This window comes from Cydia strobilella, chromosome 24 (genome assembly GCF_947568885.1).
Source record: "Cydia strobilella chromosome 24, ilCydStro3.1, whole genome shotgun sequence".
NCBI lineage: Eukaryota > Metazoa > Arthropoda > Insecta > Lepidoptera > Tortricidae > Cydia > Cydia strobilella.
Genome location: NC_086064.1, coordinates 877,203 through 902,363, shown reverse-complemented (window position 1 = coordinate 902,363; position 25,161 = coordinate 877,203). Strand labels below are relative to the sequence as shown.

The 25,161-nt window shown below is 56.3% G+C and overlaps 1 protein-coding gene across 1 annotated transcript in view; it reads right to left on the bottom strand.

The window, feature by feature from the left end:
- LOC134752314 (dynactin subunit 1) overlaps positions 1-25,161 on the bottom strand; it is a 99,231-nt gene that overhangs the window by 34,532 nt on the left and 39,538 nt on the right. Inside the window, exons 17-22 of the mRNA XM_063687984.1 lie at positions 24,435-24,540; positions 22,912-23,074; positions 21,631-21,809; positions 19,040-19,177; positions 2,931-3,116; positions 537-665 (exon numbers count right to left, since the gene is read on the bottom strand). Coding sequence (XP_063544054.1) covers positions 537-665; positions 2,931-3,116; positions 19,040-19,177; positions 21,631-21,809; positions 22,912-23,074; positions 24,435-24,540 — 901 coding nt within the window. The remainder of the gene's footprint in view (positions 1-536; positions 666-2,930; positions 3,117-19,039; positions 19,178-21,630; positions 21,810-22,911; positions 23,075-24,434; positions 24,541-25,161) is intronic.

The window sequence follows — 25,161 nt, the reverse complement described above, 5'->3', positions numbered from 1 at the left end:
GACATCATGTCATATTCCTTCTCGGCGGCCATGGTTGCCAGTTTGGTGACGTCGGCACTCACGGCTGCTAAAGCGTGCTGGATCCATACTAACTGTAAATGTATCATATTCTATCTTACCTTATCGGCTACGTTAGTCAGTGACATCATGTCATATTCCTTCTCGGCGGCCATGGTTGCCAGTTTGGTGACGTCAGCGCTCACGGCTGCTAAAGCGTGCTGGATCCATACTAACTGTAAATGTATCATATTCTATCTTACCTTATCGGCTACGTTAGTCAGTGACATCATGTCATATTCCTTCTCGGCGGCCATGGTTGCCAGCTTAGTGACGTCGGCACTCACGGCTGCTAAAGCGTGCTGGATCCATACTAACTGTATCATATTCTATCTTACCTTATCGGCTACGTTAGTCAGTGACATCATGTCATATTCCTTCTCGGCGGCCATGGTTGCCAGTTTGGTGACGTCGGCACTCACGGCCGCTAAAGCGTGCTGGATCCATACTAACTGTAAATGTATCATATTCTATCTTACCTTATCGGCTACGTTAGTCAGTGACATCATGTCATATTCCTTTTCGGCGGCCATGGTTGCCAGTTTGGTGACGTCGGCGCTCACGGCCGCTAAAGCGTGCTTGATCGTGCGCACTGGCCCGTGGTCGTCCTGTAACAAAACGGTGTTTTAATATACTTTAAATGGGTCGTTTTAATGCAGTTTATAAAAAGAAAGACAATTTAACTAACATAGCGGTTTCACTCACGGGTTTTTAATCACTCGCGCGACATGTTTCGGAGAGCCTAGGTGTCCATTTTCAAGCACTAAGAGTGCCTGAGTGAGTACGTACTCACGACGGATGGGCGTCACGTACTGCGGCGTGCCGCGTCGCGCTATGTCACCGCTATGTTAGTTAAGTTAATATGACCCCTGGAATGTCTGTAACCTTTAGCTGAAAATAAATGATCTTTATTCTTCTTTATTCTTCATGTCTCACGATAGTTTAAATTCAAAGAAAGATAATTGTTTGTAATTCATGAGCAAGATTTTATACATAATATAATCATAAAAACTGTCTATGTAAAATTGTTACGATAGTAATTACTGGCAATGTAACCCATTTCTCACAAACAATAAATATTATGATTATAACAAAAATACAAAATTAAAGATATGTGTATTCGTGATTCGGTTATGGCATTATAATGTGGGGCTATTTACGGGCCAGGCTGCCAGCACTCGATCAGTCAAAGTCCGTCGTCTACATACGCATTGTACATTTTTTGTCTGTCCATATGTATCGCACAGAATTAACTAGTCGCTTTGAGACCTGTAGACCTCGCGATAATCTTCATAAGCTTAAAAAAGGTACTGACTCATTATCACAGTGAACTCATAATGGTCGGAAGTGCTATAGATTCTACCGGCACTTAAGTTATTTATGTCAATTCCTGCCATTTTGAACTTTTGTCAAAAAATTCAACCAGAATTTTATCTACCGAACCTGCTCACAAAGTTACTCGTTGATAAGTCTCGTTGGTGGCCTAATTGTGTCCATACATTGAGTTACAGCATCGAATTATAGTTACTTATGTTACATAATTTTGTTGGCCGCATCTCCCATTTACACAACTAGCTATTACGATTACGTGCATTCCTAATACAGTTATGGCATCATATTATGGGGCTAATTACGTGTCGTATACATAATATTGTCTTCATTATTTTATTATGTGGGTATTTTTGCACTTTGTAATTTTTCCTCAGTCACCCGTTGACCACGAACGCTGTAAAGGGTTCGAAACGTCGGGATGTATTATAAATTCAATATACGCGATATAATCCGTTTTCATAGTTTTATTTCGTGTCGTATACATATTAAATCACATTTACAATCGGGTCTAACGCGAATTTATTTTGTTACCTTTATGTACCGACGTTTCGACACAGGTTTCACATTGTAAATATGATTATGGTCGTATGTTGGGTGTTTTCAGGTTGTAAATGTGATTTAATATGTGTACAAAACGCGAAAGTTTTAAATGTTAAACGTTTTGTATAGTTTTAGTGTTTAGAGAGTACCCATATCTGTATCGGACACTATAATGCATCGCGCTCGTAATGCTAAAGTGAGACAGATTCGCGCACTACACGGTACGAGTATAATGAGACAGAGATGTATAGTTAGTGTTTGACCTGCTGATAAGTCTTGTAGGGCCGCATCTTCCATTTACACAACTCGTTACTATGATTACGTGCATTCCTAATACAGTTACGGCATCATATTATGGGGCTAATAACGTGTTGTACAGTTTTAGTGTTTAGAGACTACCCATATCTGTATCGGACACTATAATGCATCGCGCTCGTAATGCTAGAGCGAGACAGATTCGCGCTCTACATGGTATAATGAGACAGACATATATAGTTAGTGTTTGACCTGCTGATAAGTCTTGTAGGGCCGCATCTTCCATTTACACAACTCGTTACTATGATTACGTGCATTCCTAATACAGTTACGGCATCATATTATGGGGCTAATAACGTGTTGTATAGTTTTAGTGTTAAGAGACTACCTATATCTGTATCGGACACTATAATGCATCGCGCTCGTAATGCTAGAGCGAGACAGATTCGCGCTCTACATGGTATAATGAGACGGACATATATAGTTAGTGTTTGACCTGCTGATAAGTCTTGTAGGGCCGCATTTTCCATTTACACAACTCGTTACTATGATTACGTGCATTCCTAATACAGTTACGGCATCATATTATGGGGCTAATAACGTGTTGTACAGTTTTAGTGTTTAGAGACTACCCATATCTGTATCGGACACTATAATGCATCGCGCTCGTAATGCTAGAGTGAGACAGATTCGCGCACTACACGGTACGAGTATAATGAGACAGACATATATAGTTAGTGTTTGACCTGCTGATAAGTCTTGTTGGTGGCTTGCGTCCACACGTTGAGCAGCACGGCGTGCTGCAGCGGCGCGCCGTCGCCGCGCTCGCCGGCCGTGGCGGCGCATGCGCAGGCCGCGCGCGCCGCCAGGTACGAGGCGCGCGCGCAGCGGGACAGCGTGGCCGCCGCCTCCGTGCGGAGCTTCTCGATTAGCTGAAATCAAAGATAGATAAAACTCCGTAATAGATGGATACGGTCTAAGGAAAAAACGTGCCTCGAAAATCAAGAATTGATTCTCGTTCAGTGGGCGCTACTAGTTTTGGCCTACAGTCGTATAGATGGCGTTGACGGTTTCGTTTGTTATTTAACAATTTTAACGCATATCAGTGAAAGAACATGGGTCGAAAACATAAAAATAATTAATGCAAATGAAAAAAATCATTTATCTATATTTAAATACATTCTATCGTATTTTTATAAATCTTCATTTTTAGTTTTAAAGTGTGTCGACAGATGGCAGTGAATTTACTGGGGTTACAAAACTTACTATGACAGTAACGCTCTAGTATCAGTTACTCTATGGCTGAAATATACAAGAGAACGGTTATATCGGGAACACCCTACGTTTTTTCACTTTCCGATGTCGACCTTCCGTGAATTCGCCTATCGGGTTAATGCCCGGGAGCGTGCCGTGCTCAAACTCCTTTAGGAATCCCTCGAGTAGAAGTTTTATATCGAAACTTCTATTTGCTCTATTTTCTTTGTCGCGTATTAGATGTCGCGACGAACGAAAAGTCTAATGCTCAACGATTTTCAGCTAATATTGTAACCGGATTAACCGCTCTATTTTCAACTCCTTCCGCTTATATAGGTAATATTAGTTGTAAATTGTTGAGCTATACATTTTGTCAGTCGCGACACGAGTGACATCTATTGTCGAGTAGCAGGACTGATAATTCCGCTACTTGACGCTAGATATTGACTAGGAAAATAATAGTAGTTTTGGTGTTTTAAATGATTCACGGTTAGTTTCACTAAACTTATATTGACCGGGATATAGACCGTGATTACCAACGACTGTGAACGCTTTGAAGATCATGTGGCTGCACCCAACATTATAGGCGAGACAAAAGCTCACCGTCTCCGCTGGTTCGGCCACGTTTTGAGAATGGAGGAGGATCGCGGCGTTAAAAGGGCGTACTTGGGACGCCAGGTGGGGCGGAGGCCGGTCGGACGTCCCAGGTATCGCTGGGGCGATGCTGTTGGAGTAGATTTGAGCGCTCTCCATGCCGATAACTGGCGGGAGATGGCACAGGATCGAGACGACTGGCGTATACTCGTGTCGGAGGCCAAGACTCATTTTGGGTCGCTGCGCCATTAAGTAGTAGTAGTGAACGCGGTCGGACCAACAAGTGTGAATGCGACCGATGGTAACGTTGAAAGCGAACGCAGCCGACGCGCAAGAATGAGGGTAGACAGAGCGCTGTCTACACAACTGACACCCACCCGCTATCTTCAGTCACCCGTGAACATGATGCATGTAACTGCGTCGAAATATCGGGAACTCATAAATAACACAAAAGGTAATCACGGTCTATATCCCGGTCAATATAAGTCTAGTAGTTTTGGTAATAAAAGTGATTTATGGAGTGAGCACTCTATGTCTAGTTAATTCTCTTTGATAATGATATTGTATTGATGTACTCTTATTTTTCTTTTTTTCTGTTTCCTAGAACGATTGAAATGATATGTTATAATATTTTTTTACTCTAGTTCCCTTTGATCATTTATGTTTTATTCCATTAGTGGAAACTGTTTTGGCTCATGTATTAGTCATAATATCTATATCCTGTATTATTGTAAGCTGTTTGTTTCCCAATAAAAAAATAATAATAATAATAATAGTTATTTGTGCAACAAGAGAGGAAAGTTGGTTTTTCTTGCGAGTGTTTATTTTGAGTCCCGAGAAAGCGAAAGATTCTATAATTGAATATTCTTAGGTGGAATCTTGAGCGTAGCGAGGGACTAAAAAACACGAGATGTAAAATAACTTTGCTCTCGTGTTGCACACATAATTTTTCACCTCAGTAGTGAGAACATATTAAAGGTTAAAATGTATTTCGAAAAAATAGATAAATATAATATATTATAAACAGAAAAAAAAAGTATTATAATATGTACGATACGATAAGATACGATACGATACGAGACGAGACGAGACCGGACCGGACCGGACCGGACCGTACCGTACCATAAAAAAAATGTAATAAAAATGTGAAGTTCATGGCCTTCACTAAATTAAAAAGCTACATTGTTTCACTCCCTAGAGTGAGGAAAGTCGCACTTTCCTCACTCCAGGGAGTGACGAAAGTAGGCTTGTTCGAGCTGCTGAGGTGAAAAAATAATACCTGCACCGGCAGCGGCACCGGCGCGTGCGGCGCGGGCGGCAGGCGGCGCCGCGCGCCCTTGAGGGCGTGCTGCAGCGTGCTCGCAGTCGCTATCATGTGCGTGTGCAGCTGCCCCAACTCCAGCCCGTGCTCGGATTGCTGAAACACAAATAATACCTGCACCGGCAGCGGCACCGGCGCGTGCGGCGCGGGCGGCAGGCGGCGCCGCGCGCCCTTGAGGGCGTGCTGCAGCGTGCTCGCAGTCGCTATCATGTGCGTGTGCAGCTGCCCCAACTCCAGCCCGTGCTCGGATTGCTGAAACACAAATAATACCTGCACCGGCAGCGGCACCGGCGCGTGCGGCGCGGGCGGCAGGCGGCGCCGCGCGCCCTTGAGGGCGTGCTGCAGCGTGCTCGCAGTCGCTATCATGTGCGTGTGCAGCTGCCCCAACTCCAGCCCGTGCTCGGATTGCTGAAACACAAATAATACCTGCACCGGCAGCGGCACCGGCGCGTGCGGCGCGGGCGGCAGGCGGCGCCGCGCGCCCTTGAGGGCGTGCTGCAGCGTGCTCGCAGTCGCTATCATGTGCGTGTGCAGCTGCCCCAACTCCAGCCCGTGCTCGGATTGCTGAAACACAAATAATACCTGCACCGGCAGCGGCACCGGCGCGTGCGGCGCGGGCGGCAGGCGGCGCCGCGCGCCCTTGAGGGCGTGCTGCAGCGTGCTCGCAGTCGCTATCATGTGCGTGTGCAGCTGCCCCAACTCCAGCCCGTGCTCGGATTGCTGAAACACAAATAATACCTGCACCGGCAGCGGCACCGGCGCGTGCGGCGCGGGCGGCAGGCGGCGCCGCGCGCCCTTGAGGGCGTGCTGCAGCGTGCTCGCAGTCGCTATCATGTGCGTGTGCAGCTGCCCCAACTCCAGCCCGTGCTCGGATTGCTGAAACACAAATAATACCTGCACCGGCAGCGGCACCGGCGCGTGCGGCGCGGGCGGCAGGCGGCGCCGCGCGCCCTTGAGGGCGTGCTGCAGCGTGCTCGCAGTCGCTATCATGTGCGTGTGCAGCTGCCCCAACTCCAGCCCGTGCTCGGATTGCTGAAACACAAATAATACCTGCACCGGCAGCGGCACCGGCGCGTGCGGCGCGGGCGGCAGGCGGCGCCGCGCGCCCTTGAGGGCGTGCTGCAGCGTGCTCGCAGTCGCTATCATGTGCGTGTGCAGCTGCCCCAACTCCAGCCCGTGCTCGGATTGCTGAAACACAAATAATACCTGCACCGGCAGCGGCACCGGCGCGTGCGGCGCGGGCGGCAGGCGGCGCCGCGCGCCCTTGAGGGCGTGCTGCAGCGTGCTCGCAGTCGCTATCATGTGCGTGTGCAGCTGCCCCAACTCCAGCCCGTGCTCGGATTGCTGAAACACAAATAATACCTGCACCGGCAGCGGCACCGGCGCGTGCGGCGCGGGCGGCAGGCGGCGCCGCGCGCCCTTGAGGGCGTGCTGCAGCGTGCTCGCAGTCGCTATCATGTGCGTGTGCAGCTGCCCCAACTCCAGCCCGTGCTCGGATTGCTGAAACACAAATAATACCTGCACCGGCAGCGGCACCGGCGCGTGCGGCGCGGGCGGCAGGCGGCGCCGCGCGCCCTTGAGGGCGTGCTGCAGCGTGCTCGCAGTCGCTATCATGTGCGTGTGCAGCTGCCCCAACTCCAGCCCGTGCTCGGATTGCTGAAACACAAATAATACCTGCACCGGCAGCGGCACCGGCGCGTGCGGCGCGGGCGGCAGGCGGCGCCGCGCGCCCTTGAGGGCGTGCTGCAGCGTGCTCGCAGTCGCTATCATGTGCGTGTGCAGCTGCCCCAACTCCAGCCCGTGCTCGGATTGCTGAAACACAAATAATACCTGCACCGGCAGCGGCACCGGCGCGTGCGGCGCGGGCGGCAGGCGGCGCCGCGCGCCCTTGAGGGCGTGCTGCAGCGTGCTCGCAGTCGCTATCATGTGCGTGTGCAGCTGCCCCAACTCCAGCCCGTGCTCGGATTGCTGAAACACAAATAATACCTGCACCGGCAGCGGCACCGGCGCGTGCGGCGCGGGCGGCAGGCGGCGCCGCGCGCCCTTGAGGGCGTGCTGCAGCGTGCTCGCAGTCGCTATCATGTGCGTGTGCAGCTGCCCCAACTCCAGCCCGTGCTCGGATTGCTGAAACACAAATAATACCTGCACCGGCAGCGGCACCGGCGCGTGCGGCGCGGGCGGCAGGCGGCGCCGCGCGCCCTTGAGGGCGTGCTGCAGCGTGCTCGCAGTCGCTATCATGTGCGTGTGCAGCTGCCCCAACTCCAGCCCGTGCTCGGATTGCTGAAACACAAATAATACCTGCACCGGCAGCGGCACCGGCGCGTGCGGCGCGGGCGGCAGGCGGCGCCGCGCGCCCTTGAGGGCGTGCTGCAGCGTGCTCGCAGTCGCTATCATGTGCGTGTGCAGCTGCCCCAACTCCAGCCCGTGCTCGGATTGCTGAAACACAAATAATACCTGCACCGGCAGCGGCACCGGCGCGTGCGGCGCGGGCGGCAGGCGGCGCCGCGCGCCCTTGAGGGCGTGCTGCAGCGTGCTCGCAGTCGCTATCATGTGCGTGTGCAGCTGCCCCAACTCCAGCCCGTGCTCGGATTGCTGAAACACAAATAATACCTGCACCGGCAGCGGCACCGGCGCGTGCGGCGCGGGCGGCAGGCGGCGCCGCGCGCCCTTGAGGGCGTGCTGCAGCGTGCTCGCAGTCGCTATCATGTGCGTGTGCAGCTGCCCCAACTCCAGCCCGTGCTCGGATTGCTGAAACACAAATAATACCTGCACCGGCAGCGGCACCGGCGCGTGCGGCGCGGGCGGCAGGCGGCGCCGCGCGCCCTTGAGGGCGTGCTGCAGCGTGCTCGCAGTCGCTATCATGTGCGTGTGCAGCTGCCCCAACTCCAGCCCGTGCTCGGATTGCTGAAACACAAATAATACCTGCACCGGCAGCGGCACCGGCGCGTGCGGCGCGGGCGGCAGGCGGCGCCGCGCGCCCTTGAGGGCGTGCTGCAGCGTGCTCGCAGTCGCTATCATGTGCGTGTGCAGCTGCCCCAACTCCAGCCCGTGCTCGGATTGCTGAAACACAAATAATACCTGCACCGGCAGCGGCACCGGCGCGTGCGGCGCGGGCGGCAGGCGGCGCCGCGCGCCCTTGAGGGCGTGCTGCAGCGTGCTCGCAGTCGCTATCATGTGCGTGTGCAGCTGCCCCAACTCCAGCCCGTGCTCGGATTGCTGAAACACAAATAATACCTGCACCGGCAGCGGCACCGGCGCGTGCGGCGCGGGCGGCAGGCGGCGCCGCGCGCCCTTGAGGGCGTGCTGCAGCGTGCTCGCAGTCGCTATCATGTGCGTGTGCAGCTGCCCCAACTCCAGCCCGTGCTCGGATTGCTGAAACACAAATAATACCTGCACCGGCAGCGGCACCGGCGCGTGCGGCGCGGGCGGCAGGCGGCGCCGCGCGCCCTTGAGGGCGTGCTGCAGCGTGCTCGCAGTCGCTATCATGTGCGTGTGCAGCTGCCCCAACTCCAGCCCGTGCTCGGATTGCTGAAACACAAATAATACCTGCACCGGCAGCGGCACCGGCGCGTGCGGCGCGGGCGGCAGGCGGCGCCGCGCGCCCTTGAGGGCGTGCTGCAGCGTGCTCGCAGTCGCTATCATGTGCGTGTGCAGCTGCCCCAACTCCAGCCCGTGCTCGGATTGCTGAAACACAAATAATACCTGCACCGGCAGCGGCACCGGCGCGTGCGGCGCGGGCGGCAGGCGGCGCCGCGCGCCCTTGAGGGCGTGCTGCAGCGTGCTCGCAGTCGCTATCATGTGCGTGTGCAGCTGCCCCAACTCCAGCCCGTGCTCGGATTGCTGAAACACAAATAATACCTGCACCGGCAGCGGCACCGGCGCGTGCGGCGCGGGCGGCAGGCGGCGCCGCGCGCCCTTGAGGGCGTGCTGCAGCGTGCTCGCAGTCGCTATCATGTGCGTGTGCAGCTGCCCCAACTCCAGCCCGTGCTCGGATTGCTGAAACACAAATAATACCTGCACCGGCAGCGGCACCGGCGCGTGCGGCGCGGGCGGCAGGCGGCGCCGCGCGCCCTTGAGGGCGTGCTGCAGCGTGCTCGCAGTCGCTATCATGTGCGTGTGCAGCTGCCCCAACTCCAGCCCGTGCTCGGATTGCTGAAACACAAATAATACCTGCACCGGCAGCGGCACCGGCGCGTGCGGCGCGGGCGGCAGGCGGCGCCGCGCGCCCTTGAGGGCGTGCTGCAGCGTGCTCGCAGTCGCTATCATGTGCGTGTGCAGCTGCCCCAACTCCAGCCCGTGCTCGGATTGCTGAAACACAAATAATACCTGCACCGGCAGCGGCACCGGCGCGTGCGGCGCGGGCGGCAGGCGGCGCCGCGCGCCCTTGAGGGCGTGCTGCAGCGTGCTCGCAGTCGCTATCATGTGCGTGTGCAGCTGCCCCAACTCCAGCCCGTGCTCGGATTGCTGAAACACAAATAATACCTGCACCGGCAGCGGCACCGGCGCGTGCGGCGCGGGCGGCAGGCGGCGCCGCGCGCCCTTGAGGGCGTGCTGCAGCGTGCTCGCAGTCGCTATCATGTGCGTGTGCAGCTGCCCCAACTCCAGCCCGTGCTCGGATTGCTGAAACACAAATAATACCTGCACCGGCAGCGGCACCGGCGCGTGCGGCGCGGGCGGCAGGCGGCGCCGCGCGCCCTTGAGGGCGTGCTGCAGCGTGCTCGCAGTCGCTATCATGTGCGTGTGCAGCTGCCCCAACTCCAGCCCGTGCTCGGATTGCTGAAACACAAATAATACCTGCACCGGCAGCGGCACCGGCGCGTGCGGCGCGGGCGGCAGGCGGCGCCGCGCGCCCTTGAGGGCGTGCTGCAGCGTGCTCGCAGTCGCTATCATGTGCGTGTGCAGCTGCCCCAACTCCAGCCCGTGCTCGGATTGCTGAAACACAAATAATACCTGCACCGGCAGCGGCACCGGCGCGTGCGGCGCGGGCGGCAGGCGGCGCCGCGCGCCCTTGAGGGCGTGCTGCAGCGTGCTCGCAGTCGCTATCATGTGCGTGTGCAGCTGCCCCAACTCCAGCCCGTGCTCGGATTGCTGAAACACAAATAATACCTGCACCGGCAGCGGCACCGGCGCGTGCGGCGCGGGCGGCAGGCGGCGCCGCGCGCCCTTGAGGGCGTGCTGCAGCGTGCTCGCAGTCGCTATCATGTGCGTGTGCAGCTGCCCCAACTCCAGCCCGTGCTCGGATTGCTGAAACACAAATAATACCTGCACCGGCAGCGGCACCGGCGCGTGCGGCGCGGGCGGCAGGCGGCGCCGCGCGCCCTTGAGGGCGTGCTGCAGCGTGCTCGCAGTCGCTATCATGTGCGTGTGCAGCTGCCCCAACTCCAGCCCGTGCTCGGATTGCTGAAACACAAATAATACCTGCACCGGCAGCGGCACCGGCGCGTGCGGCGCGGGCGGCAGGCGGCGCCGCGCGCCCTTGAGGGCGTGCTGCAGCGTGCTCGCAGTCGCTATCATGTGCGTGTGCAGCTGCCCCAACTCCAGCCCGTGCTCGGATTGCTGAAACACAAATAATACCTGCACCGGCAGCGGCACCGGCGCGTGCGGCGCGGGCGGCAGGCGGCGCCGCGCGCCCTTGAGGGCGTGCTGCAGCGTGCTCGCAGTCGCTATCATGTGCGTGTGCAGCTGCCCCAACTCCAGCCCGTGCTCGGATTGCTGAAACACAAATAATACCTGCACCGGCAGCGGCACCGGCGCGTGCGGCGCGGGCGGCAGGCGGCGCCGCGCGCCCTTGAGGGCGTGCTGCAGCGTGCTCGCAGTCGCTATCATGTGCGTGTGCAGCTGCCCCAACTCCAGCCCGTGCTCGGATTGCTGAAACACAAATAATACCTGCACCGGCAGCGGCACCGGCGCGTGCGGCGCGGGCGGCAGGCGGCGCCGCGCGCCCTTGAGGGCGTGCTGCAGCGTGCTCGCAGTCGCTATCATGTGCGTGTGCAGCTGCCCCAACTCCAGCCCGTGCTCGGATTGCTGAAACACAAATAATACCTGCACCGGCAGCGGCACCGGCGCGTGCGGCGCGGGCGGCAGGCGGCGCCGCGCGCCCTTGAGGGCGTGCTGCAGCGTGCTCGCAGTCGCTATCATGTGCGTGTGCAGCTGCCCCAACTCCAGCCCGTGCTCGGATTGCTGAAACACAAATAATACCTGCACCGGCAGCGGCACCGGCGCGTGCGGCGCGGGCGGCAGGCGGCGCCGCGCGCCCTTGAGGGCGTGCTGCAGCGTGCTCGCAGTCGCTATCATGTGCGTGTGCAGCTGCCCCAACTCCAGCCCGTGCTCGGATTGCTGAAACACAAATAATACCTGCACCGGCAGCGGCACCGGCGCGTGCGGCGCGGGCGGCAGGCGGCGCCGCGCGCCCTTGAGGGCGTGCTGCAGCGTGCTCGCAGTCGCTATCATGTGCGTGTGCAGCTGCCCCAACTCCAGCCCGTGCTCGGATTGCTGAAACACAAATAATACCTGCACCGGCAGCGGCACCGGCGCGTGCGGCGCGGGCGGCAGGCGGCGCCGCGCGCCCTTGAGGGCGTGCTGCAGCGTGCTCGCAGTCGCTATCATGTGCGTGTGCAGCTGCCCCAACTCCAGCCCGTGCTCGGATTGCTGAAACACAAATAATACCTGCACCGGCAGCGGCACCGGCGCGTGCGGCGCGGGCGGCAGGCGGCGCCGCGCGCCCTTGAGGGCGTGCTGCAGCGTGCTCGCAGTCGCTATCATGTGCGTGTGCAGCTGCCCCAACTCCAGCCCGTGCTCGGATTGCTGAAACACAAATAATACCTGCACCGGCAGCGGCACCGGCGCGTGCGGCGCGGGCGGCAGGCGGCGCCGCGCGCCCTTGAGGGCGTGCTGCAGCGTGCTCGCAGTCGCTATCATGTGCGTGTGCAGCTGCCCCAACTCCAGCCCGTGCTCGGATTGCTGAAACACAAATAATACCTGCACCGGCAGCGGCACCGGCGCGTGCGGCGCGGGCGGCAGGCGGCGCCGCGCGCCCTTGAGGGCGTGCTGCAGCGTGCTCGCAGTCGCTATCATGTGCGTGTGCAGCTGCCCCAACTCCAGCCCGTGCTCGGATTGCTGAAACACAAATAATACCTGCACCGGCAGCGGCACCGGCGCGTGCGGCGCGGGCGGCAGGCGGCGCCGCGCGCCCTTGAGGGCGTGCTGCAGCGTGCTCGCAGTCGCTATCATGTGCGTGTGCAGCTGCCCCAACTCCAGCCCGTGCTCGGATTGCTGAAACACAAATAATACCTGCACCGGCAGCGGCACCGGCGCGTGCGGCGCGGGCGGCAGGCGGCGCCGCGCGCCCTTGAGGGCGTGCTGCAGCGTGCTCGCAGTCGCTATCATGTGCGTGTGCAGCTGCCCCAACTCCAGCCCGTGCTCGGATTGCTGAAACACAAATAATACCTGCACCGGCAGCGGCACCGGCGCGTGCGGCGCGGGCGGCAGGCGGCGCCGCGCGCCCTTGAGGGCGTGCTGCAGCGTGCTCGCAGTCGCTATCATGTGCGTGTGCAGCTGCCCCAACTCCAGCCCGTGCTCGGATTGCTGAAACACAAATAATACCTGCACCGGCAGCGGCACCGGCGCGTGCGGCGCGGGCGGCAGGCGGCGCCGCGCGCCCTTGAGGGCGTGCTGCAGCGTGCTCGCAGTCGCTATCATGTGCGTGTGCAGCTGCCCCAACTCCAGCCCGTGCTCGGATTGCTGAAACACAAATAATACCTGCACCGGCAGCGGCACCGGCGCGTGCGGCGCGGGCGGCAGGCGGCGCCGCGCGCCCTTGAGGGCGTGCTGCAGCGTGCTCGCAGTCGCTATCATGTGCGTGTGCAGCTGCCCCAACTCCAGCCCGTGCTCGGATTGCTGAAACACAAATAATACCTGCACCGGCAGCGGCACCGGCGCGTGCGGCGCGGGCGGCAGGCGGCGCCGCGCGCCCTTGAGGGCGTGCTGCAGCGTGCTCGCAGTCGCTATCATGTGCGTGTGCAGCTGCCCCAACTCCAGCCCGTGCTCGGATTGCTGAAACACAAATAATACCTGCACCGGCAGCGGCACCGGCGCGTGCGGCGCGGGCGGCAGGCGGCGCCGCGCGCCCTTGAGGGCGTGCTGCAGCGTGCTCGCAGTCGCTATCATGTGCGTGTGCAGCTGCCCCAACTCCAGCCCGTGCTCGGATTGCTGAAACACAAATAATACCTGCACCGGCAGCGGCACCGGCGCGTGCGGCGCGGGCGGCAGGCGGCGCCGCGCGCCCTTGAGGGCGTGCTGCAGCGTGCTCGCAGTCGCTATCATGTGCGTGTGCAGCTGCCCCAACTCCAGCCCGTGCTCGGATTGCTGAAACACAAATAATACCTGCACCGGCAGCGGCACCGGCGCGTGCGGCGCGGGCGGCAGGCGGCGCCGCGCGCCCTTGAGGGCGTGCTGCAGCGTGCTCGCAGTCGCTATCATGTGCGTGTGCAGCTGCCCCAACTCCAGCCCGTGCTCGGATTGCTGAAACACAAATAATACCTGCACCGGCAGCGGCACCGGCGCGTGCGGCGCGGGCGGCAGGCGGCGCCGCGCGCCCTTGAGGGCGTGCTGCAGCGTGCTCGCAGTCGCTATCATGTGCGTGTGCAGCTGCCCCAACTCCAGCCCGTGCTCGGATTGCTGAAACACAAATAATACCTGCACCGGCAGCGGCACCGGCGCGTGCGGCGCGGGCGGCAGGCGGCGCCGCGCGCCCTTGAGGGCGTGCTGCAGCGTGCTCGCAGTCGCTATCATGTGCGTGTGCAGCTGCCCCAACTCCAGCCCGTGCTCGGATTGCTGAAACACAAATAATACCTGCACCGGCAGCGGCACCGGCGCGTGCGGCGCGGGCGGCAGGCGGCGCCGCGCGCCCTTGAGGGCGTGCTGCAGCGTGCTCGCAGTCGCTATCATGTGCGTGTGCAGCTGCCCCAACTCCAGCCCGTGCTCGGATTGCTGAAACACAAATAATACCTGCACCGGCAGCGGCACCGGCGCGTGCGGCGCGGGCGGCAGGCGGCGCCGCGCGCCCTTGAGGGCGTGCTGCAGCGTGCTCGCAGTCGCTATCATGTGCGTGTGCAGCTGCCCCAACTCCAGCCCGTGCTCGGATTGCTGAAACACAAATAATACCTGCACCGGCAGCGGCACCGGCGCGTGCGGCGCGGGCGGCAGGCGGCGCCGCGCGCCCTTGAGGGCGTGCTGCAGCGTGCTCGCAGTCGCTATCATGTGCGTGTGCAGCTGCCCCAACTCCAGCCCGTGCTCGGATTGCTGAAACACAAATAATACCTGCACCGGCAGCGGCACCGGCGCGTGCGGCGCGGGCGGCAGGCGGCGCCGCGCGCCCTTGAGGGCGTGCTGCAGCGTGCTCGCAGTCGCTATCATGTGCGTGTGCAGCTGCCCCAACTCCAGCCCGTGCTCGGATTGCTGAAACACAAATAATACCTGCACCGGCAGCGGCACCGGCGCGTGCGGCGCGGGCGGCAGGCGGCGCCGCGCGCCCTTGAGGGCGTGCTGCAGCGTGCTCGCAGTCGCTATCATGTGCGTGTGCAGCTGCCCCAACTCCAGCCCGTGCTCGGATTGCTGAAACACAAATAATACCTGCACCGGCAGCGGCACCGGCGCGTGCGGCGCGGGCGGCAGGCGGCGCCGCGCGCCCTTGAGGGCGTGCTGCAGCGTGCTCGCAGTCGCTATCATGTGCGTGTGCAGCTGCCCCAACTCCAGCCCGTGCTCGGATTGCTGAAACACAAATAATACCTGCACCGGCAGCGGCACCGGCGCGTGCGGCGCGGGCGGCAGGCGGCGCCGCGCGCCCTTGAGGGCGTGCTGCAGCGTGCTCGCAGTCGCTATCATGTGCGTGTGCAGCTGCCCCAACTCCAGCCCGTGCTCGGATTGCTGAAACACAAATAATACCTGCACCGGCAGCGGCACCGGCGCGTGCGGCGCGGGCGGCAGGCGGCGCCGCGCGCCCTTGAGGGCGTGCTGCAGCGTGCTCGCAGTCGCTATCATGTGCGTGTGCAGCTGCCCCAACTCCAGCCCGTGCTCGGATTGCTGAAACACAAATAATACCTGCACCGGCAGCGGCACCGGCGCGTGCGGCGCGGGCGGCAGGCGGCGCCGCGCGCCCTTGAGGGCGTGCTGCAGCGTGCTCGCAGTCGCTATCATGTGCGTGTGCAGCTGCCCCAACTCCAGCCCGTGCTCGGATTGCTGAAACACAAATAATACCTGCACCGGCAGCGGCACCGGCGCGTGCGGCGCGGGCGGCAGGCGGCGCCGCGCGCCCTTGAGGGCGTGCTGCAGCGTGCTCGCAGTCGCTATCATGTGCGTGTGCAGCTGCCCCAACTCCAGCCCGTGCTCGGATTGCTGAAACACAAATAATACCTGCACCGGCAGCGGCACCGGCGCGTGCGGCGCGGGCGGCAGGCGGCGCCGCGCGCCCTTGAGGGCGTGCTGCAGCGTGCTCGCAGTCGCTATCATGTGCGTGTGCAGCTGCCCCAACTCCAGCCCGTGCTCGGATTGCTGAAACACAAATAATACCTGCACCGGCAGCGGCACCGGCGCGTGCGGCGCGGGCGGCAGGCGGCGCCGCGCGCCCTTGAGGGCGTGCTGCAGCGTGCTCGCAGTCGCTATCATGTGCGTGTGCAGCTGCCCCAACTCCAGCCCGTGCTCGGATTGCTGAAACACAAATAATACCTGCACCGGCAGCGGCACCGGCGCGTGCGGCGCGGGCGGCAGGCGGCGCCGCGCGCCCTTGAGGGCGTGCTGCAGCGTGCTCGCAGTCGCTATCATGTGCGTGTGCAGCTGCCCCAACTCCAGCCCGTGCTCGGATTGCTGAAACACAAATAATACCTGCACCGGCAGCGGCACCGGCGCGTGCGGCGCGGGCGGCAGGCGGCGCCGCGCGCCCTTGAGGGCGTGCTGCAGCGTGCTCGCAGTCGCTATCATGTGCGTGTGCAGCTGCCCCAACTCCAGCCCGTGCTCGGATTGCTGAAACACAAATAATACCTGCACCGGCAGCGGCACCGGCGCGTGCGGCGCGGGCGGCAGGCGGCGCCGCGCGCCCTTGAGGGCGTGCTGCAGCGTGCTCGCAGTCGCTATCATGTGCGTGTGCAGCTGCCCCAACTCCAGCCCGTGCTCGGATTGCTGAAACACAAATAATACCTGCACCGGCAGCGGCACCGGCGCGTGCGGCGCGGGCGGCAGGCGGCGCCGCGCGCCCTTGAGGGCGTGCTGCAGCGTGCTCGCAGTCGCTATCATGTGCGTGTGCAGCTGCCCCAACTCCAGCCCGTGCTCGGATTGCTGAAACACAAATAATACCTGCACCGGCAGCGGCACCGGCGCGTGCGGCGCGGGCGGCAGGCGGCGCCGCGCTCCCTTGAGGGCGTGCTGCAGCGTGCTCGCAGTCGCTATCATGTGCGTGTGCAGCTGCCCCAACTCCAGCCCGTGCTCGGATTGCTGAAACACAAATAATACCTGCACCGGCAGCGGCACCGGCGCGTGCGGCGCGGGCGGCAGGCGGCGCCGCGCGCCCTTGAGGGCGTGCTGCAGCGTGCTCGCAGTCGCTATCATGTGCGTGTGCAGCTGCCCCAACTCCAGCCCGTGCTCGGATTGCTGAAACACAAATAATACCTGCACCGGCAGCGGCACCGGCGCGTGCGGCGCGGGCGGCAGGCGGCGCCGCGCGCCCTTGAGGGCGTGCTGCAGCGTGCTCGCAGTCGCTATCATGTGCGTGTGCAGCTGCCCCAACTCCAGCCCGTGCTCGGATTGCTGAAACACAAATAATACCTGCACCGGCAGCGGCACCGGCGCGTGCGGCGCGGGCGGCAGGCGGCGCCGCGCGCCCTTGAGGGCGTGCTGCAGCGTGCTCGCAGTCGCTATCATGTGCGTGTGCAGCTGCCCCAACTCCAGCCCGTGCTCGGATTGCTGAAACACAAATAATACCTGCACCGGCAGCGGCACCGGCGCGTGCGGCGCGGGCGGCAGGCGGCGCCGCGCGCCCTTGAGGGCGTGCTGCAGCGTGCTCGCAGTCGCTATCATGTGCGTGTGCAGCTGCCCCAACTCCAGCCCGTGCTCGGATTGCTGAAACACAAATAATACCTGCACCGGCAGCGGCACCGGCGCGTGCGGCGCGGGCGGCAGGCGGCGCCGCGCGCCCTTGAGGGCGTGCTGCAGCGTGCTCGCAGTCGCTATCATGTGCGTGTGCAGCTGCCCCAACTCCAGCCCGTGCTCGGATTGCTGAAACACAAATAATACCTGCACCGGCAGCGGCACCGGCGCGTGCGGCGCGGGCGGCAGGCGGCGCCGCGCGCCCTTGAGGGCGTGCTGCAGCGTGCTCGCAGTCGCTATCATGTGCGTGTGCAGCTGCCCCAACTCCAGCCCGTGCTCGGATTGCTGAAACACAAATAATACCTGCACCGGCAGCGGCACCGGCGCGTGCGGCGCGGGCGGCAGGCGGCGCCGCGCGCCCTTGAGGGCGTGCTGCAGCGTGCTCGCAGTCGCTATCATGTGCGTGTGCAGCTGCCCCAACTCCAGCCCGTGCTCGGATTGCTGAAACACAAATAATACCTGCACCGGCAGCGGCACCGGCGCGTGCGGCGCGGGCGGCAGGCGGCGCCGCGCGCCCTTGAGGGCGTGCTGCAGCGTGCTCGCAGTCGCTATCATGTGCGTGTGCAGCTGCCCCAACTCCAGCCCGTGCTCGGATTGCTGAAACACAAATAATACCTGCACCGGCAGCGGCACCGGCGCGTGCGGCGCGGGCGGCAGGCGGCGCCGCGCGCCCTTGAGGGCGTGCTGCAGCGTGCTCGCAGTCGCTATCATGTGCGTGTGCAGCTGCCCCAACTCCAGCCCGTGCTCGGATTGCTGAAACACAAATAATACCTGCACCGGCAGCGGCACCGGCGCGTGCGGCGCGGGCGGCAGGCGGCGCCGCGCGCCCTTGAGGGCGTGCTGCAGCGTGCTCGCAGTCGCTATCATGTGCGTGTGCAGCTGCCCCAACTCCAGCCCGTGCTCGGATTGCTGAAACACAAATAATACCTGCACCGGCAGCGGCACCGGCGCGTGCGGCGCGGGCGGCAGGCGGCGCCGCGCGCCCTTGAGGGCGTGCTGCAGCGTGCTCGCAGTCGCTATCATGTGCGTGTGCAGCTGCCCCAACTCCAGCCCGTGCTCGGATTGCTGAAACACAAATAATACCTGCACCGGCAGCGGCACCGGCGCGTGCGGCGCGGGCGGCAGGCGGCGCCGCGCGCCCTTGAGGGCGTGCTGCAGCGTGCTCGCAGTCGCTATCATGTGCGTGTGCAGCTGCCCCAACTCCAGCCCGTGCTCGGATTGCTGAAACACAAATAATACCTGCACCGGCAGCGGCACCGGCGCGTGCGGCGCGGGCGGCAGGCGGCGCCGCGCGCCCTTGAGGGCGTGCTGCAGCGTGCTCGCAGTCGCTATCATGTGCGTGTGCAGCTGCCCCAACTCCAGCCCGTGCTCGGATTGCTGAAACACAAATAATACCTGCACCGGCAGCGGCACCGGCGCGTGCGGCGCGGGCGGCAGGCGGCGCCGCGCGCCCTTGAGGGCGTGCTGCAGCGTGCTCGCAGTCGCTATCATGTGCGTGTGCAGCTGCCCCAACTCCAGCCCGTGCTCGGATTGCTGAAACACAAATAATACCTGCACCGGCAGCGGCACCGGCGCGTGCGGCGCGGGCGGCAGGCGGCGCCGCGCGCCCTTGAGGGCGTGCTGCAGCGTGCTCGCAGTCGCTATCATGTGCGTGTGCAGCTGCCCCAACTCCAGCCCGTGCTCGGATTGCTGAAACACAAATAACATAAATTTAAAAAGTGGAAAAATCACTGCCTTGCTTGCTTTAAATTTATTCTAAGCTTAATAGCATCGATCGCAGACGTTTCTGCTTGTTAAAAATTAATTTAGAATGGGTAGCACATCGTAACTGGTGAATTTCCAATATGACTTGGAACGCCGGTGGCCGTTTAAGAAGTGTAACACTGTTACGGTAGATGTCGCTAGGGTCCCCTAGTGGGAAGATTTGCTGACTATGGACAAAGATAGATATAACTCCGTAATAGATGGATACAGTCTAAGGAAAAAACGTGCCTCGAAAATCAAGAAAATTTGATTCTCGTTCAGAGGGCGCTACTAGCTTTGGCCTACTATCGTATAGATGGCATTGACGGTTTCGTTTGTTATTTAACAATTTTAACGCATATCAGTGAAAGAACATGGGTCAAAATCATAAAAATAATTAATGCAAGTAAAAAAAAACATTTATCCATATTTAAATACATTTTATCGTATTTTTATAAATCTTCATTTTTAGTTTTAAAGTGTGTTGACAGATGGCAGTGAATTTACTGGGGTTACAAAATTTACTATGACAGTACCGCTCTAGTATAAGTTACTCTATGCTATGGATGCTCTGCGCTCGAAGTTGTTGACGATTATGTATACCTAGGACAAACAGTCCAGTTAGGTAGGTCCAACTTCGAGAAAGAGGTCACTCGTCGAATCCGACTCGGTTGGGCAGCGTTCGGGAAGCTCCACAGTATCTTTTCGTCCAAATTGCCGCAGTGTCTTAAGTCAAAAGTCTTTGACCAGTGTGTGTTGCCAGTGATGACATACGGATCTGAGACGTGGGCGCTAACGATGGGCCTCATAAGAAGGCTCAAGGTCACGCAAAGGGCAATGGAGAGAGCTATGCTCGGGGTTTCTCTGCGTGATAGAGTCAGAAATGATGATATCCGCAGTAGAACTAGGGTCACCGATATAGCTCGCAGAATTGCAAACCTTAAGTGGCAGTGGGCGGGGCACATTGCTCGCAGAACTGATGGCCGGTGGGGCCGGAAGGTTCTGGAGTGGCGTCCGCGTACCGGAAGACGAACTGCCGGTAGGCCTCCAACGAGGTGGAGCGACGACCTGGTGAAAGTCGCGGGAATTCGGTGGTTGCGAGCGGCACAGGATCGGTCGGAGTGGCGAGCCTTGGGGGAGGCCTATGTCCAGCAGTGGACGTCTATCGGCTGACATGATGATGATGATGATGCTATGGATGAGGTCTTGGTGGCTCAGTTGGCAGAGCGCTGGAGTATCGATCCAGAGGCCGTGAGTTCAAGTCTCACCCGAGGCAGTAATTTTTCCACTTTTAAATTTATTCTAAGCTTAATAGCATCGATCGCAGACGTTTCTGCTTGTTAAAAATTAATTTACAAATAATAACATACTTCTTATTTATACTTAATTTTCTCAAGGTCCGTTTCTTAAGTATGTTAAGTACATTTTCTCAAAAATGGACGGCAAAGTCGACGTTGCCGGTTAAAAAGTAGGTCGCGAAGTGCGTAGTTTATGGTCAGTCAAAAAATTAAAAAGTTAAAAACATTGCAGTCTCGATTTCGGGACTGCAATGTTGCATACGAATTCCATTATTTGTCGAGTTCCAAACTTTTTAAAAGTTGAAGTGGCCATATCAAATGAAGGCATAGGTCCATGAAACAGCCAAACAGATGATCAGTACTTATTATTATAATGTTGGTACCGCGACTATTTAGGTGTCTCAAATGGGTTGGCGTATTTTCAGCAGAAAAATACACTTATATTTTTAATTAAAAAAATAAAAAGGCGGCAAAGCAAATCTTTTCACTTTTTTCTGTGAAAATATATACATAAGAACGTTGCTTCTGTAAAATATTTTTATTATATTTGTATTTATTGCGCCATTTTTGAGAAAAGCACTATATATGACTCGGCTGCAAGGCTACTTGCTAGCTTCGGATCCAATTAAACGGACTCCCAAGGTCGTCCGTTTAAAACGAATCCTCAGCCAGCAAGTAGCTACTTCCGAGCCTCGACAATAATGTACTATTGTACTTCAAATCCATTTGTATATGTGACCATTTGTGTTCTAAATAAACTAAAATAATAATAATTACGGTATCATATTTCTTACGTTTACGTTTATAATCGAATCAGGGCTACCGCGTTTAATTTCGCCGCTAGGGGCGCTAGTGTAGATAGAGGTCTTTCAAAATGTCAAATGCATAGAAGTTTTCGGGGTTTCAAGCTACAGATAGTCCCGCTCTATCCTATTATATCCTCTTTGCTATATGTATTGGGGCTGGGGGATCGGTCAAATACCAGTAAATTTAGTCGTAGGGCGTACTTGAAAACTGTTGTCAATGCGTACTTTGCTTATGTACCATCGGAGATAAGTTACGGCATGGTAGTTTGGGGTGACGGTGCCTATGTAAAGTTACCAGTAACGTCTGCTGTAGCGCGCTAGCGTCGGCGTGCAGCGCCCTGGCGAGCGCGTCGAGCGCGCAGCACGCATGCGCGACGCACTCGCGCGGGGACTCCGGCTCCGGCTCCGGCTCCAGCGCCGACAGCCCGAGCGCGGACCACATGGCGGACAGGTAGCTCCAGCAGCGCTCGATACCTGACCGATATAATAAATAAATAACTACTATAGGACATTCTTACACAAGTTGATTAAGACATTGATTTAATTGGTCTTCTCCGAGACCACGGGGACAACGCCGTCCTCAAAACGACGAAGGTAAATTTAAAACTTATTTTACGCGATAAAGGGCCGGTTGCACCAACTGTTTGTCATCGTTAAAGAGTTCGCTAAATTGTATTGTATGGAAAGTTTCATAGTAAACTGCCGCGGCGCGCCGGGTGTCGTTGATCAGTCTGTCAAGTGCGGATGGTGCAACTGGCACTTAGTCCCGTCGTTGTGAATAATAACAAGTTGGTTAAGCCCCACAGCGAGCTCAAGAAGACACAGAAATATAAGTAAAGAAAAAGTGGTTACTCCATACATCAGTTTCTTACCAAAACGCGAGTTATCTCGTAGTCGACATCTAGCGTCAAGTAGCGGAATTTATCAGTACTGCTAGTTAACAATAGATGTCGCGGCGAACGAAAACTCTAATGCTCAACGATTTTCAGAGCATATTGTAACCGGATTAACCGGAACTATTTTTAACTCCTTCTGCTTGTAATACTAGTTGTAAATTGTTTTAGCAGTACATTTTTCGTCAGTAGCGACACTCGTGATATCTGGTGTCAAGTAGCGGTACTGATAATTCCACTACTTGACGTTAGATGTCTACCACGAAATAACTCGCGTTTTGGTAAGAAAACTGATGTATGGAGTTACCACTCTTTCTTCACTACATAGTATAAAACAGTCGCTTTCCGCTGTCTGTCCGTCTTTCCCTATGTATGCTTAGATCTTTAAAACTACGCAACGGATTTTGATGCGGTTTTTTTAATAGATAGAGTGATACAAGGGCAAGGTTTATATGTATAATTTGTAAAGGTTTTGTGTAAATTCGTTGAACTACCCGTGCGTAGCCGGGGCGGGTCGCTAGTTACTTATGTGTGTCGATTTCAATCAAAAGGTACCACATTGTCGTTTGCCATAAGGACGCTCTGACAGGTTATTCATATAAAGATACAATCCAATTTCGTCCTTATGGTAAGGGACAATGTGGTACCTTTTGCTTGAAAACGTCACATATTTCTCTACATACCGTCCAGCCCCACGTTTTCGTCTAACTCGTTCGTTTTCAGCAGTTGCAATGCGCCGTCCAAGGCTTTCTCCTGCTGACTTGCATCTGGGAGTGCACTTGCAGCTTTCAGCAGCAGCTCTGGTTTGCAGGAGTCCAGGGTCCACACCCACATCGATACTATACACTGGAGAAATAAAATTCAGATGTAATAGTTATTTGTGCAACAAGAGAGGAAAGTAGGTTTTTCTTGCGAGTGTTTATTTTGAGTCCCGAGAAAGCGAAAGATTCTATAATTGAATCACGAGCGAAGCGAGTTATTCTATCCAATGAGGGCTATCGCGTTTAATTTCGCCGCTAGGGGCGCTAGTGTAGATGGAGGTCTTTCAAAATGTCAAATGCATAGAAGTTTTGGGGGTTTCAAGCTTTTTTATAGTAAAATTTTCACTCATTATTCATAATTGTGGTAAATCTTTGTCCATCTTTGATTAATCATGGCAAACAATAGATATAGCTCAATAAATGTTAGTGGTTTAAAAAAGTGCCAACTAAAATATATGCAAAATTAAACAGGTTGAAAAAATGGCACATTTAGCCGTTAAAATACCTTTGTGTATATTAGAACGTATTGATTTTATAAAAATAAGCATAGAAGAATTTTGAGATCTGTTTTTCTGGACCTACATCTACAGTGGCGCCAACTGGTGAGCACAAAAACGGTAGCCCCCATTGTTACTTTTGTGTATCTTCCTATTTATAGGCAGTGCCGAACAAGCCCCGTTTCTACTTGTTATCAATATCAGTATTTTATGTGGATTTAGTATATTCCTAGATAGATATAACTCCGTAATAGATAGATACAGTCTAAGGAAAAAACGTGCCTCGAAAATCACGAAAATTTGATTCTCGATCAGATGACGCCACTACCTTCGGCCTACTCTCGTATATAGGGCGTTGACGGTTTCGTTTGTTATTTAACAATTTTAACGCATATCAGTGAAAGAACATGGGTCAAAATCATATAAAAATAAAATAATTAAACGCAAATAAAAAAAATCATTTATCCATATTTAAATACATTTTATCGTATTTTTATAAATCTACATTTTTACTTTTAAAGTGTGTCGATAGATGGCAGTGAATTTACTGTGGTTACAAAATTTACTATGACCAAAGATAGATATAACTCCGTAATAGATAGATACAGTCTAAGGAAAAAACGTGCCTCGAAAATCAAGAAAATTTGATTCTCGTTCAGAGGGCGCTACTAGTTTTGGCCTACAGTCGTATAGATGGCGTTGACGGTTTCGTTTGTTATTTAACAATTTTAACGCATATCAGTGAAAGAACATGGGTCAAAATCATAAAAATAATTAATGCAAATAAAAAAAATCATTTATCCATTTTTAAATACATTTTATCGTATTTTTATAAATCTACATTTTTAGTTTTAAAGTGTGTCGATAGATGGCAGTGAATTTACTGTGGTTACAAAATTTACTATGACAGTACCGCAATTCTATTATATCCTTTTTGGTATATTGTACCTGTATCATGTGCAGCTGGTATTCAAGTTGGCATCGGAAGCTGTATTGCACGGCGGTATGCGTCTTTGTCACCGCCTCCCTGTCCCACACATTCACAGCCGGGAACCTGTTGTACAGAAAAAAAATAGTGATGCAATCAGCCCACCAATTAATAAATTCAAAACGGCGACCACATTTTCAAGGATTTTTTTAAAGCCAGCCTTTGCATATTCATTTTTAATGGAATTAGACCAGTGTAATTAGGTGTTTATTTCAAAATTAGTTTAATAAAGTTTGACACATTTCAAAATGCATTTTTGTAGTCCACGAAAACGATTTTTCGATTTTTTTTTAAGTCCCCGGTAAGCTCGGCCGAATTTCACCTTCCCATACAAACGGAGTTTCGTTATCATTTTAAAACTACGTGTTGGATTGTAATGAAACTTTGCACATACAATGACATGAGGTATACCTCTAGTATATAAAACAAACGAAATAGAGCAAACACAAGTTTTGTATGAAAAAATTAAATTCGCTGTATTTTTTTTACTATGGTATCTGAAGCTACATAAACTAATTACAGACCTAGATATACCTTATCCTATTGTAAGTACAAAGTTTCAGAGCAATCTAGCTAGTCGTTTTAAAATGAGAGCGTAACTACGTTTGTATGGAGAACCGAGCTTTAATCCTCGTAGAAAGATCGTTCGGAAACACTGATTTAAGCATAGACACAGTATATACAAGT